This window comes from Malus sylvestris, chromosome 10 (assembly GCF_916048215.2).
Source record: "Malus sylvestris chromosome 10, drMalSylv7.2, whole genome shotgun sequence".
NCBI lineage: Eukaryota > Viridiplantae > Streptophyta > Magnoliopsida > Rosales > Rosaceae > Malus > Malus sylvestris.
In genome coordinates, this window is record NC_062269.1 from 9,236,555 (window position 1) to 9,250,329 (window position 13,775).

A 13,775-nucleotide genomic window follows, 5' to 3' on the forward strand; every position below is an offset into this window, starting at 1 on the left:
CAAAATTCCCTCCCATAATTTTAAATTCCCCCCCCCCCCCCCCAAAAAAATTTTTTGTTACGATTTTAAAAAATAAAATAATAATAATTTGGTTTAATAAATAATAAATATTATGTATTTAAATAGAATACGTTTTTAAAAAATAAATAAATAATTGTTTGGATAATAATTAATATAAAATATGCGATAAAAAAAACAAAAAGATAATTGTACAGTGAAAATGTCATCACATAAACTAAATATTGTCTAATCAATACTTGAAAAACATAAATAAAAATTTAACACAAATTACTTTTCCCACTTCCAAATTTAGGCAAATTTAAAGGAGATATGCATTCTACGAAACTAGTTTTCATGATCTAACTGTCAAACTTGTTTGTAGATACTATAAGATCACATATGTAAAAAAATCGCAAAAAAAAAAAAAAACATTAAGAGATTAGGTAACGGAACAAAAGTTTTCGACGGTTATAAACGAAAAATCACAATTTAACGGTTATTTTAGCTCTGGTTTTGATGTTTTTTTACAATTACACTCCTTGACCCTATAAGAATGCAATGAACGAATTCAATCTTCAATTTAAAATATTTACACTAGTGGATACCACAAAATCTTATTTTATACTTAAATGGAAGTATAATATTAACTCTTAGTGTTTGTTTAATCTACTGTTTTGACGTGATATGCATTCTACGAAACTTTTTTCAATGATTCAACCATCAAACTTATTTGTACATACTCAGATATTGCATAAGTAAAAAATTGTAAAATATAAACATTCAGATATTACGTAACGGAAGAAAAGTTTTTGGCAGTTATAAACGAAAAATCACAATTTAACAGTTATTTTAGCTCCGATTTTAATGATTTTTTTACAGCTACACTCCTCGACCCTATAAGAATGTAATGAATAAATTTGATCTTCAATTTAAAATATTTACACTAGTGGATACCACAAAATCTTATTTTATACTTAATGGAAGTATAACATTAACTCTTTAGTGTTTATTTAATCTACCGTTTTGACGCGATACACATTCTACGAAACTTTTTTCAATGATCTAACATTCAAACTTGTTTGTACACACTCCGAGATTGCATAAGTAAAAAATCACAAAAAACACAAACATTCAGAAATTAGGTAACGGAACAAAAGTTTTCGACGATTCTAAATGAAAAATAACAATTTAACGGTTATTTTAGCTCCGATTTTAATGATTTTTTACAGCTACACTCCTCGACCCTATAAGAATGTAATGAATAAATTTGATCTTCAATTTAAAATATTTACACTAGTAGATATCACAAACCTTATTTTATACTCAGTGGAAGTATAACATTAACTCTTAAGTGTTTATTTTATCTACCGTTTTGACGCGATACACATTCTACGAAACTTTTTTCAATGATCTAACCGTCAAACTTATTTGTACACACTCCGAGATCGCATACGTAAAAATACAAAAAACAAACATTCAACGATTAGGTAACAGAACAAAAGTTTTCGACGGTTATAAATGAAAAATCACAATTTAACGGTTATTTTAGCTCCGATTTTGATGATTTTTTACAGTTACACTCATCGACCCTATAAGAATGCATTGAACGAATTCGATCTTCAATTTAAAAAATTTACACTAGTGGATACCACAAAATCTTATTTTATACTTGATGGGGAAGTATAACATTAACTCTAAGTGTTTGTTTAATATACCGTTTTGATGCGATACGCATTTTATGAAACATTTTTCAATGATCTAACTGTCAAACTTGTTTGTACACACTCCGAGATTGCATACGCAAAAAATTGCAGAAAATAAACATTCAGATATTAGGTAACAGGACAAAAGTTTTCGACGGTTATAAACGAAAAATCACAATTTAACGGTTATTTTATCTCCGATTTTGATGATTTTTTACAGCTACACTCATTGACCTTATAAGAATGCAATGAATGAATTCGATCTTCAATTTAAAATATGTACACTAGTGGATAAACCTTATTTTATACTTAATGGAAGTATAACATTAACTCTTAAGTGTTTGTTAAATCTATTAATTTGATAGGATATGCATTCTACGAAACTAGTTTCAACGATCCAACCGTCAAATATGTTTGTATATACTCCGAGATAGCATGTGTAAAAAATTGCAAAAAAAAAAAAACATTAAGAGATTAGGTAATAGGACCATGAGTGAAAAAAAAAACATTCAGAGATTATTCTGGCAGCCGCCCAAAATTTTGCTTTATTCGTGTTGGTTATATCCGACAGGGCCATGACTGAAAAAAAAATATTTAAACCATGTGTTTATTTATTTATTTTTAATCAATATAACATTTTAAAATAATAAAATAGTCAATTTCTGTTTGTTATAACCGCCAGAATACTAAAATAATAATCGACAGAAACTAAATTAATAAAATAATCAATTTCTATCGATTATAACCACCACCATTAACTTAAAAACCGCCGGAATATGTTAAAAATATTTAAAAAAAAAAGAATACAAAAATATTGGCGGTTATAATAATTTTATGGCGGTTGCATCCGACACTAAATATCTGCTAGGAATTTATGTTGGATATAACCGACAAAATTTCATTGTTATCTGACACTAACTGAATGATGTGTCAGATATCTTTTATCCGACATAATGACTTATTAAACTGCCACCATCATCCGACACCTAAAGCTAATATTGTAGTAGTATGTGAAGTCACTCGGATTTTCATCGACAACGGTAGCTCGGTGAATGTAATCTTTCTCTCGGCATTTGACCAGTTAGGAATTAACAGAGATCTTTTGTATGGGAATGTGGCACCTTTATAACATTCGAGGATAGTATGCTACACCCAATTAGAGAAATGAGTTTGACGACAGGGTTCATGATTGTAGATTGCCTTTCTTCCTACATCGTGATACTAAGACGATCGTTTCCTATAGAAATGAATGTGACGATCAACTAGAAGATGCTGGTAGTGAAATTCCTGACCACTGCAGGGGTATGAATGGTTAGAGGTGACAAGGTGTCATCAATGGTATGTTATGCTATAGCGGTAAAAGTGAAGACCAAGGTGACGACCCAGTGGCTTGTGCAAACGCTTGGAGGATCACCCGCATCAGACCCCAATAGTTGCTGAGCAACCCGATTGCTATGCCGAACATGAAGGTCACATGGGAAGTGGCAGTGCGGTGGTTTGTAAGGAAATACCTAGTTTGAAGTGCTTGCTCCGAGCATCAGGTATCATTCATCAACTAATGTTGAATTGGGGAAACCCAAGGCTGGGGGTTCATTGAGGGCCTATATAAAGGGCTAGGAATCTGTTGCAAGGGGGTTGGACAATTGGGAAAATGAAGAGCTCATGTAATTTGCCGAGCGCTACTTGTAGTCTCGAAATGAATACAATTCGGGCAATACAATGGATGTAGCCAAGTTATGAAGAGTGAATTACTTCAATCTTCGAGTCTATTTCATTTTTGTTCATATCCCAAGCTTACCAAAGATTTATTATTTTAATTTGTTACGTGCACTAATGCGACCGCAACCAAAAGAGATTTTTTAGTGCCGAAACATGGGCACATAGGCAATATATAAGGAGAGGATAAACACTTAAAAAACCATTCATCTACTTAATATAATAACCTGCTGTACCGCCGCGTATCCGCCACGTTTGAAAATCTCTTCACAACCAGTCTTCTGGCGGAACTCCGCGTCAACTGCGCTTTTGGATTTCTGTGCTGTATAACCTGTCACTCAGTCTGTGTACATTCCAAGAGAGAGAAAAGAAAGAAAAGGATTGAAAGCGAAGAAAGTGGTTTCAGCCCCAAAGTCGCCTCGTTTATTTCCTTCTCTCCAATTCGCTCTTTCACTCCTTTCTTCCACTCCCAAACCCTAAATTGCCGCCGCTCTTGGCTGCTTCCACCACTGCAAGATTTCGCGCTTCGCTTTAGGATCGGTCAGTTGCTTCTCGCATTCCATTCCTTTTTTTTTTATGGAGACATTTTATCTTATTAGTTTTCGTATTTAATTTAATTTAGTGTTTGTTTATTTATTTATTTTTGTGATCTATTATTTTCTCATATATTTCTTATCATCATAGGGTTTGAATTGCTTGAAATTAATGGCATTTGTGTTTTTTTGGACTCATTATTTTCTTAGGTCTGATCAGGATTTCTCTAATTGTTTTTCACATTTGCATGCAAGTTTTACCTTATGTTAAAATTGCAAAGGTTTCTGTTTTTTATTTTTATTTTAATTAATTAATTTATAGTTATAGCATAAAAACTCCTTTAAATCCACAAAAATCTTAACTGAATTCGCCGCCTGACTTGCACAGATTGATGTCGAAGTCGGCGATAGCAGTGGTAACTGTGTTGCAACACTCATGTCTCTGTTAATTGTTTATATGTTGATTTATAGCTAAACAAAATGTTTGGTTTGGTGGGTTTCCATGTAGATGCCCGAATTGTTTGAAATAGATGATAACGTATACAATGTACCCGATACTCTTTTGCACTTGTTCCGATCTCATATGTTGTGTTGTTTTCTCATTTGGGTGTTGTATGCTCGCGTCTGCACTTTTGTATTTTGTTTCTTCGTTAATTTGTAATGTATTCATGTTACATTGTAGGGTTTACTGCGCTTGCACAAAAATTGGCTGTGCAGCTCTCCTTTTAGGCTGTTTTGGTCTAAGGGTTCAACTATGGCTGGTGAATTGTTGGTGAGTGCGAATGGAAATGGTAACACCCAGCCCAATCCACAGAGGACTTACCAAGTTGTTGTGGCTGCGACCCGAGAAATGGGTATTGGAAAGGATGGGAAACTACCTTGGAGACTGCCCTCTGATCTCAAGTTCTTTAAGGACGTCACTGTGACCACATCAGATCCTGCGAAAAAGAATGCGATTATAATGGGTAGAAAAACATGGGAGAGCATTCCATCTGAGCATCAACCTCTACCTGGCCGCCTTAATGTTGTTCTGACTCGTTCTGGGAGTTTTGATATTGCTACTGCAGAGAATGTTGTGATATGCGGAAGCATGGCATCTGCTTTGGAATTGTTAGCTGCTTCTCCTTACTGTCTGTCAATTGAGAGAGTGTTTCTCATTGGAGGTGGCCAGATATTAAGGTGTGACATTGTTGTTTGGTTCTGTATTGTAAATCATGTTTCTTCTTTCTATCCTTTCTTTTTATTAACATTTCTGTATCCAGGGAAGCTCTCAATGCGCCTGGCTGTGAAGCCATTCACATTACAGAAATAGAGACAAACATTGAATGTGACACTTTTATCCCTGCAATTGATTCCTCTGTGTTTCAGCCGTGGTATTCATCCTTTCCCAAGGTTGAAAATAGCATTCGTCATTCCTTCACAACTTATGTTCGTGTAAGGAGTTCTGCAGTTGAATCCCTTTGTGAAAACAATGATCTGATCTCTAATAGTAAGTCAGGCTCCATTAAATGTGAGGTGAAGAATTTCTCTTTTCTTCCAAAGATGATTTTTGAGAAACATGAGGAGCACATGTATCTAAGGCTGGTACGAGAAGTACTCTCAGATGGCACTTCTAAGGATGACAGGACAGGGACTGGTACTTTGTCAAAATTCGGTTGCCAGGTAATGTCAAACTAATATTTTTGAGAAAGTCCCGTTATGCTTCATTTAACAGTCGCTTGATTAAAACGGATAAGTGATGTTTACTCATTTTCTCTGTTTCTCCACAGATGCGGTTTAACCTGCGCAGAACTTTTCCACTTCTGACAACCAAGGCATGCATATTCTTCTTTTTAAGATTTCTGTTTCTCTCTCAACCTACTATGTGCTACTAAATTTGTTCTTCCACATAAGGGTTTCTTGAACTTTAATAGATACCATTTTACTCTCTTGGCATGTGGTTAGATTATTAGATATTTGATTCTTTTCTATTTCAGTTGATAAACTGACACTCATTATGACTATTTGGTCCGTAGAAAGTATTTTGGCGAGGGGTTGTTGAAGAACTTCTGTGGTTCATCAGTGGTTCAACAAATGCCAAGGTATTATGATTTTGTTGAACGTTTACCTTTTGAATCATATGTATGTTTTCCTTGTTTCATTGTCATTACATAATATGGGGACTTACAATTGAGTGAGTTGATTTTCAAGCATGTTGAAAGTTGATTTCTGTACAAAGTCGAGAATACTGAAAATTGTGTTTTTCTCCACAATAAATTGGTAAAACTGATGACTGATTTTGATGTTTTCAGGACTGTGGTTTTGAAAATGTGTACAATTTATATGAATTTACAGAAGTTGAAAGGGATCATTTGAAGCTTCTTGCATTAAAAATATGTTCTCATAATTTCTATTTTTTATTTTAGCTTTCCATGAGTACGGATAATGCTTGCCTTTCTAGTTTGTCAAAAGCAAGTTTGGCGACATAATTCCCATTGATTTGCTCATCCCCACAGAGAAGTTTAAAGAAGCAGGCTCGTCCTTGTATATCTAATACGGATATTTGACTACTTGGCAGGTCCTTCAGGAGAAAGGTATTCACATTTGGGATGGAAATGCATCTAGAGACTACCTTGACAGGCAAGTATTAGACTGCCCAAATGTGTGTGAGGAGTTCTAAGTATCATGCAGTTTTAAGTGATTTTTGTATCTGCCACTTCAGTGTTGGTTTAATTGACAAGGAAGAGGGCGACTTGGGACCAGTATATGGGTTCCAGTGGCGACACTTTGGTGCCAGGTTTGTGAACTTCAGTTTAGGTTAAGTTCTATATTTTTGGTTTACATAATGAAGTCTAGCTTCAAGTTTACCTATTTCTGTTCCATTATCCAGGTATACTGACATGCATGCTGACTATACCGGTCAAGGATTTGATCAGTTGCTAGATGTTATTGACAAGATTAAAAATAAGCCAGATGATCGGCGGATTATACTGTCAGCATGGAATCCTTCTGATCTCAAATTGATGGCACTCCCACCTTGTCACATGTTTGCTCAGGTTTGTCTTGAGGTGGTTTAGCTTTTATTTTATTATCACATCTCTTTTGTTTTATTACATCCTTCTTTCTCCTTGCAGTTCTATGTAGCCAACGGAGAGTTATCATGTCAAATGTATCAGCGTTCTGCTGACCTCGGCCTTGGTGTTCCATTTAACATTGCATCATATGCTCTTCTGACATGCATGATTGCTCATGTTTGTGGTATGCATTCTAAAGAATACTCTTTTAGCTGGCACCTTTGCACTCTTTTAGCTGGCACCTTTGCCTTCGTTGGCTATCTGATGGATTTAAGAACCTTGCATCTGATATTGTGTCTTTAGAGTCTGTCCATAATATGCTTTTATCTCGTGCAGGTCTTGTTCCAGGTGATTTCATTCATGCCTTAGGGGATGCTCATGTTTACCGCACTCACATCAGGCCTTTGAAGGAGCAGCTTGAAAAGCTGCCCAAGCCTTTTCCAGTAAGTTTGACAATGTTTCATAAATGATTGTTTTGGTTTCAGAAGCAGACTTTATTACCCCCTCATGCATTTCTACCTGTTATATATATTGTTTATTTGCAACTGCTTACCTCTATTTCAATGCAGATTTTGAAGATCAATCCTGAGAAAAAGAATATAGATTCGTTTGTGGCGGCTGATTTCAAACTGATAGGTTATGATCCTCATCAGAAGATAGAAATGAAAATGGCCGTATAGGGCTCTCTCAAATTTTCAGTAGAGAGCTCAGACGCTAGTTTTTATATGTAGGTGATGCTGCTGTTAGATTTGAAGGCAAGTTACATTTTGTTTTTTGTTTATGCTGATGAGTCTTTTATTCTCTAAGCCTGACTATACCTCGATATTACCTTGCTAATTCAAATGGGTTTACATAGCATGCGGTTGGAATTGTATGTAAGTTTGAACCAACTTAAGTTGTACAATTTGATTATCTTGTTCCTCGAATTAGACATTATGCGAGACTGAAGCTTTACGTCGTGTTTCAGGTGCAGGATTTGAAGGTTCATGTTGATGTAGAGTTTCAATACAGATGAATAACTGGTATTAGGACTATACTTGAAGCTTTGCATTTGTAGTAATCGGGAATCCTTTAGTTTCACATACACTCGGGTGGTTCTAAGGTGATTTAGGATACTTTCGTACTTCTTTTCTTCTCTGATTTTTGAGCATGCTTTGGCGCTTTGTCACTTTGTCACATGGATAGAGGCCCATCACTTTGCTTTCTTAATTTCTATGAACACTGTTGTACTTTCATAAGAAAATGGAATTGGGGATCACATGATTTATCTTGGCGTGGTATACGTGGTGGATTGTGTTCAAGTTTGGCTCGTTTCAGAATTTTTTGTGTTTGGTCGATGGCTCGTTTTAGTTTAAATGCACTAGTTCAGTACTAATGTTTGATAGCCAAGAAACAGTTTTATTGACTTATCGGCCGCCAGTGTCCGGGTTCTCTATGTACTTGGACGTGATTTGTTTGCAAGTCAGCAGTATCTTATTCTGTTTCCAACTTTCCAGGAATGTAGAACCACAAAAACGAACTCTTGAACTAACTTAATCCTAAACCAATTTTTCGGCCCGCCTTTCACTGCTTGGGTTAACTAGGAGGGCCTGTTATGGTACGTATGAGAAAGAACTTTGCTACACATTTGAAGTTTGCTATAAAACCCCCGGCTGCTACTCAGACGAAAGAGTAAAATTAGGGTAAGAAAGTAGTGGATTACAGATTTCCTCAAAGTTAAAAAGTTACCGGAGGTCTTCATTTTTTGGTGCCCCATCTTCTCAGCCTCGTTACTTTCGGCTCCCTCGTTTGCCACGTTGCTGTCTTATTTTTCTTAAGAATGAAAACCCAATTGGAGTTCTTTCAGTGCAGTTTCAGGCTCCTCGTACATGTTACGAACCCCGTGCGGGTTCAAAATGTTGGCCTCAACTTACTTTGGAATTACAGAACATGCGTTTTTCTCGACTTGCCTGTGCATGTTGAATGGTGAACTGTATGCTCTCGTCTGCGGAATCAGCATGATAAGCAACTCTCTAATGTCACCTGAGCTGAGAAGACTCAACTAGTATCATAAATAATGGAGCCCATGTTTGGTTCAGCGATCTTCGCAGCAGAGGCTTGTAACTAAGCAGGGCATTGCAAGGGGAAGTTGAGCTGTGCGGGTTTCGGAATTGATGAAAGAAAGTTTATGTCATGTCTTGGACTATATTGACCAAAGGCAATGACGACCATGGTTACTTCCTTTAACGTTGTCTGAACCTCCAGAGAAAATCCATTTATGAACTGGTACTGTAGAAACAAAGCGTTTGATGCCTGCAACTCACATTCAATCCCTTTCTTTACTTCTAAGATACATACAAGTTATCTCCGTCTCTCATACCTAGAGTCGCACATCGGAAACTTACTGAAATATATCATAAAACTTATAAGGACTTGCACTAGGCTCTTTTACTGCCGAGTCTAGTAGCGTAGACTTGTAACCAAGCAGAGCATTAAAGTGATTGGTTGTATGGGGTGATTGAGTTTGACCCTGAGCCCTAAAGGCAAACCCTATCCACCATGGGTAAAGTGCAAATAACAGTTGATTTGATAAGTTATAACGCTCACGCGAAGGCCCTTAGCACTAAGGGTAGTGCTTAGCTCAGCTCCTCATCCCTACAATCAACTTTTTGTTCATTCCAGAATATTTTGAGAACGTAAGGTGAACTTGTTTCGACGAGCCACAAAATATTTTGAGAACTTAAGGTGAACTGTCGTCCTAATGTCTGGCTCGGCCCCTCATCGCGCAATCAAAGATTTGTTTTTCCAAAATTATTTTCAAAAACTTAATTAAACTAATTACACTTTGTGAATCGTCCACGAAAAATTCATTAAGAAAAACACAGTGGCTCCTTTCAAACTAAGTTGTAAAAAGCAGTAAAATATTAACATTGTACACCCTTTAAATGCCACGTGGTCCATGTAGGCTTTGTGCGACGTGATTTCGCATGAACGCCGGGGACTGTAGAGACAAGTGTTGCTGCAATTGCAGTTAATGGCCAACCAGAAGATTGATCTACCCTCAATCGCAGCTCATGAACATGATCGAGGAAGCTTCCCTAGTACTTTAAATAGAAACAAAGACCTCCAAGCTCAGGACTTCCGTCAAATTAAAAAACTCAATGGTTATTCAATCCAAATCCCAGTTATTTTAGTTGGACGTTTCTCCCAATTAAGTATCCTCTTCAAGCACGAATGCTTCCTACTTAGCCTAGTCCGGTATCGTACATGGCAGTCCAATACAACGTTATCATGCAACTTATGGATTAATTAAATTTTTTTTTTCTTTTCAAAAACTGAAACCTTGATGCAGAAAGAGATTTTGTAAGTACATCTGCAATTTGAAACGTTGAGCCAACAAACCAAGCTAGAATGGGGGAAGCAATAATCAGCTTATCAGTGGGGCTATAACATGTTATAAATCTTTCCATGATTTATAACATATGCACTTGTTACTCTCATTATTTTTATAACCATTGTTAATTATGCAGGAATCAAAAATTTTATGCCCTATTTAGGTGTCTGCTTTAAATGATAAATAGATTTCGTCAACTTACATACTTTGTTCTCTTGGCCAGGTTCAACAAAACCTTCTGGTTGGTACATGTAAATTGCTTCATCTAAATCTCCATTACAAAAAGGGTGAAGTGCCGAGTTAGTCCTTGAACTATCACCTCAGTGAAAATTAGGTTCTTGAATTATTTTTCCGATAAAATAAGTCCCTAAATTCATTAAAAATTGCTAATTTCATCCCTACTATTATATTCAAAGCTATTTTATCCAATTTTTTGTCAACTTAAGTCACTTGACACATTTTAGAGTGTAATACCGTCATTTTGTCGCCTATAAGCCCTTAATATTTCATATAGGGTGCGAATTTAACGTCTAATTTACCCCCAAAGTTAACTCAATACAATATTTCTTTATGTAAAACTACCAATCTACCATCCAATGTGAATCACAAGTAAGTAACGTGACTTAAATTGATGAAAAATTGAATATAGTAGCTTTGAATGTAATATTAGGGATGTAATAGGCAAATTTTTATAATTCAAGGACTGATTTTTCTTAAAAAAAATAGTTGAGGGACCTAATTTTCACTCATATGATAATTCATGGACTAAATTGGTAGTTCACCCTTAAAAAAAAACTGTTTTAACATCCATTTGATGAATAATCAAATCATGAATAGAAACAACAAGAATTAGCAATCTAATTTGATGAATAATCAAATCATGAATAGAAGCAACAAGAATTAGCAATCTAATCGATGTTACTCTAGTAACTGGAGAAAAAGTATCAAAGAAATCTAGATTAGCTTTTTGTTTGAAGCCCTTTGCAACAAGTCTGGCTTTAAATTTATTTATATTTCCATTTGGTTTGAGTTTCTTTCTAAGGACCCATTTGCACCTATAATTTTACAACCTGGTGGTAAATCTACCAGCTTCCAAGTTGTTGAGGCCCAAAAATCTCACCTACAAGCCCAATCATCTTAAAAGCGTAACAAGCGAAGCTTAAATTCATGCAAAAGTGTTGAATCAAGGGTTATGTGGATTTACGATCACGTCATGTCAATAAAATAATAATTTATAAATTAGACGTTTGTATAGTGATGCCAAGCCCATGCAAATTCATTCACATTTATCATGCCAAGCCATGTTATGACATTAATGTTGCAATTAAATCACGCCAACCATGCTAAATGCTAAAATGGGCCCAAGCCATGTGACGACCCGTCCTTACTTTCACTGTGATTTATTTTCCATTGGTGTGTTTTGGCGATTTTACCCTTTTTGGACAAAAGTGGAATCTGACGTGGACGTGGTTTTCGGCTTTCAGTTTCATTTCCCTGGTTTCGTACTTAATTAGTACTCGTTGTCACAAACGCGTAGACGTGAGTTAGACCCGAATCAGTTTTGTAACGAAAACGTTACGCTCCATTAAAGTACGTTAGCCGCGTGTATTTTTGTACATGAGCCTACAAAAATATCAGTGTCGGAAACACTGTTAAGGATACAGATTTTGTACATTTGAAATTGTACAAAATCTGAAAAATCCTTTTCTTTCCCTAATTGGTGGATCCATGTCCCCCATTCCATCCACCAATCAGTTTCAACTTTTCCACCAATCAAATTATTCAATTTGTTTTTCACCAATCACATTCAACCATTTCCTCCCCTCCATTCCTTTCCCCCCGTTTTCCTCTTCACCAATCAAGTGCCATCCTCAAACTGGCACCCAACCAGTGAACACCCTCCACATACCCAGTCACTAATCAAAACACTCAACCTCACTCTCTCTTCTCCCTTTCCCCGAAGACTCTCTCTCTTACCCTCCCTCTGCAACTTTCTCAACCGACGTCCAAACCACCCAAACATGACCTGTAATCTCCATCTTTGAACTCCCCTCAACCCCACGAACACAACCATGTAACCAGATCTCGATTTGGTTGAGGTTTGACTCCCCAACTCGGAAGCTCCGACTCGGTGAGTTCTGGATCAACGATTTTCAGATTGAGTCACGGCGTTTTAGGACTTAGGGAAGCTACTACTAAACTCCTTAAAGATCCTAGATTAGTTTTGGTGAAGAGTTGACATAAAAAAACATGAGGTTTCAAGAAGTTCCAGTTTGGCCGTACCTTTCGAGCCATTTTTAGGCCACCTTCGTCTACTTTTTGGACCTTTGAAAGGTATAACGTGATTCTACTCTTCATAAGCTACATTTCTATATAAATTTTGTGAAAAATGGTTGAGAAATAAAAAAGATATGAAGGTTTGAAAAATTACCCAGTTTTCGAGGACATTTTTCCAGATTCCAGCGAACCAAACATCGATCGACTGCAACCGGCGAGGCTTGATGGAGAAGAGGACGGAATATTTTGTCAAAGTTGATGGAATATTCTAATGGCGTCACCTGAAGCCGTTAACTTCTGTTACTTTTTAACGAAATATTCCTAACGGCCGTTAGGGTTAGCCTGCGCGTGGTGGTGCGTATGGTCGTGCCCTAGGCGGCACGTCTGGCCTCCGATTGACCGTCTGTCAATTTGTGTAGCTCCGTGACGTCGAGTAGATTGATTTCATATATTCAAACCCTATGTTTAAGCAATCTACAGAGGTTTTATTTAAGTTTCCGTATATGTGTTATTAAACTCATTAAATTAGTAATTTTACATATAGGGGAAACGTATTCCGAGGGTGTACGAGATCAAGCAAGGTTCGGAGGCTTCGTTTCGATTACATATCTATGAGTGGGTCATTTCTTTTTATAAGTATACACATACTTGCTAGTTTCCAGTTATACGTTGAAAAGAATTTACTACGTATGCCTTGCTTGGACTAAAATTACATGAAGTAGCGAAATGACGAAATTTAGGAAATTATTCTGAACCCTATAGGTTCACAGGTATGCATGAGATACCATGATTATATTTTACAACTATGATTAATTAATGTTATAAGAACTACTGTGTTGTTGTGAAATGCTAAAATAATCCTACGGGATACGCAGGTAAGTTACTTTGTTGACTAGAAATATTGAATTGTTATAGCATGATTATATTTATGTTATTTGCTCATCATTGCTGCACCCCGGTGTTAATACTCACCTTAGGGCCAGGGCCAGTCTTTCACGTGTAAGTTCACATCAGCACCGTTCGCTCGCCTTGGATCCAAGTTAGGTGCCAGTCCTGTCATACAGATTGCATTAGGCAATTCCGACTTGTATGTGACCATGCTTTGGCGCCATCTTTCACA

At 36.5% G+C, this 13,775-nt stretch overlaps 1 protein-coding gene across 1 annotated transcript; it reads left to right on the forward strand.

The window, feature by feature from the left end:
- The first annotated feature begins 4,634 nt into the window (after positions 1-4,634).
- Positions 4,635-8,270, forward strand: LOC126586977 (bifunctional dihydrofolate reductase-thymidylate synthase-like). Its single transcript, XM_050251941.1, has 11 exons — positions 4,635-5,131; positions 5,215-5,614; positions 5,722-5,766; positions 5,968-6,033; positions 6,510-6,571; positions 6,654-6,728; positions 6,822-6,987; positions 7,066-7,189; positions 7,342-7,448; positions 7,575-7,760; positions 7,973-8,270. The coding sequence occupies exons 1-10, from the start codon at positions 4,707-4,709 to the stop codon at positions 7,683-7,685; spliced, it is 1,581 nt and encodes a 526-aa protein (XP_050107898.1). The 5' UTR covers positions 4,635-4,706; the 3' UTR covers positions 7,686-7,760; positions 7,973-8,270.
- The last annotated feature ends 5,505 nt before the right edge of the window (positions 8,271-13,775 follow it).

Excerpts from the sequence above, each read along its gene's own strand:
- LOC126586977 (XM_050251941.1), top strand. The coding sequence starts at position 4,707 with ATGGCTGGTGAATTGTTGGTGAGTGCGAATGGAAATGGTAACACCCAG. Across the intron at positions 5,132-5,214 it reads GGAGGTGGCCAGATATTAAG|GGAAGCTCTCAATGCGCCTG; the intron begins GTGTGACATTGT and ends TTCTGTATCCAG. Across the intron at positions 5,767-5,967 it reads TTCCACTTCTGACAACCAAG|AAAGTATTTTGGCGAGGGGT; the intron begins GCATGCATATTC and ends TTTGGTCCGTAG.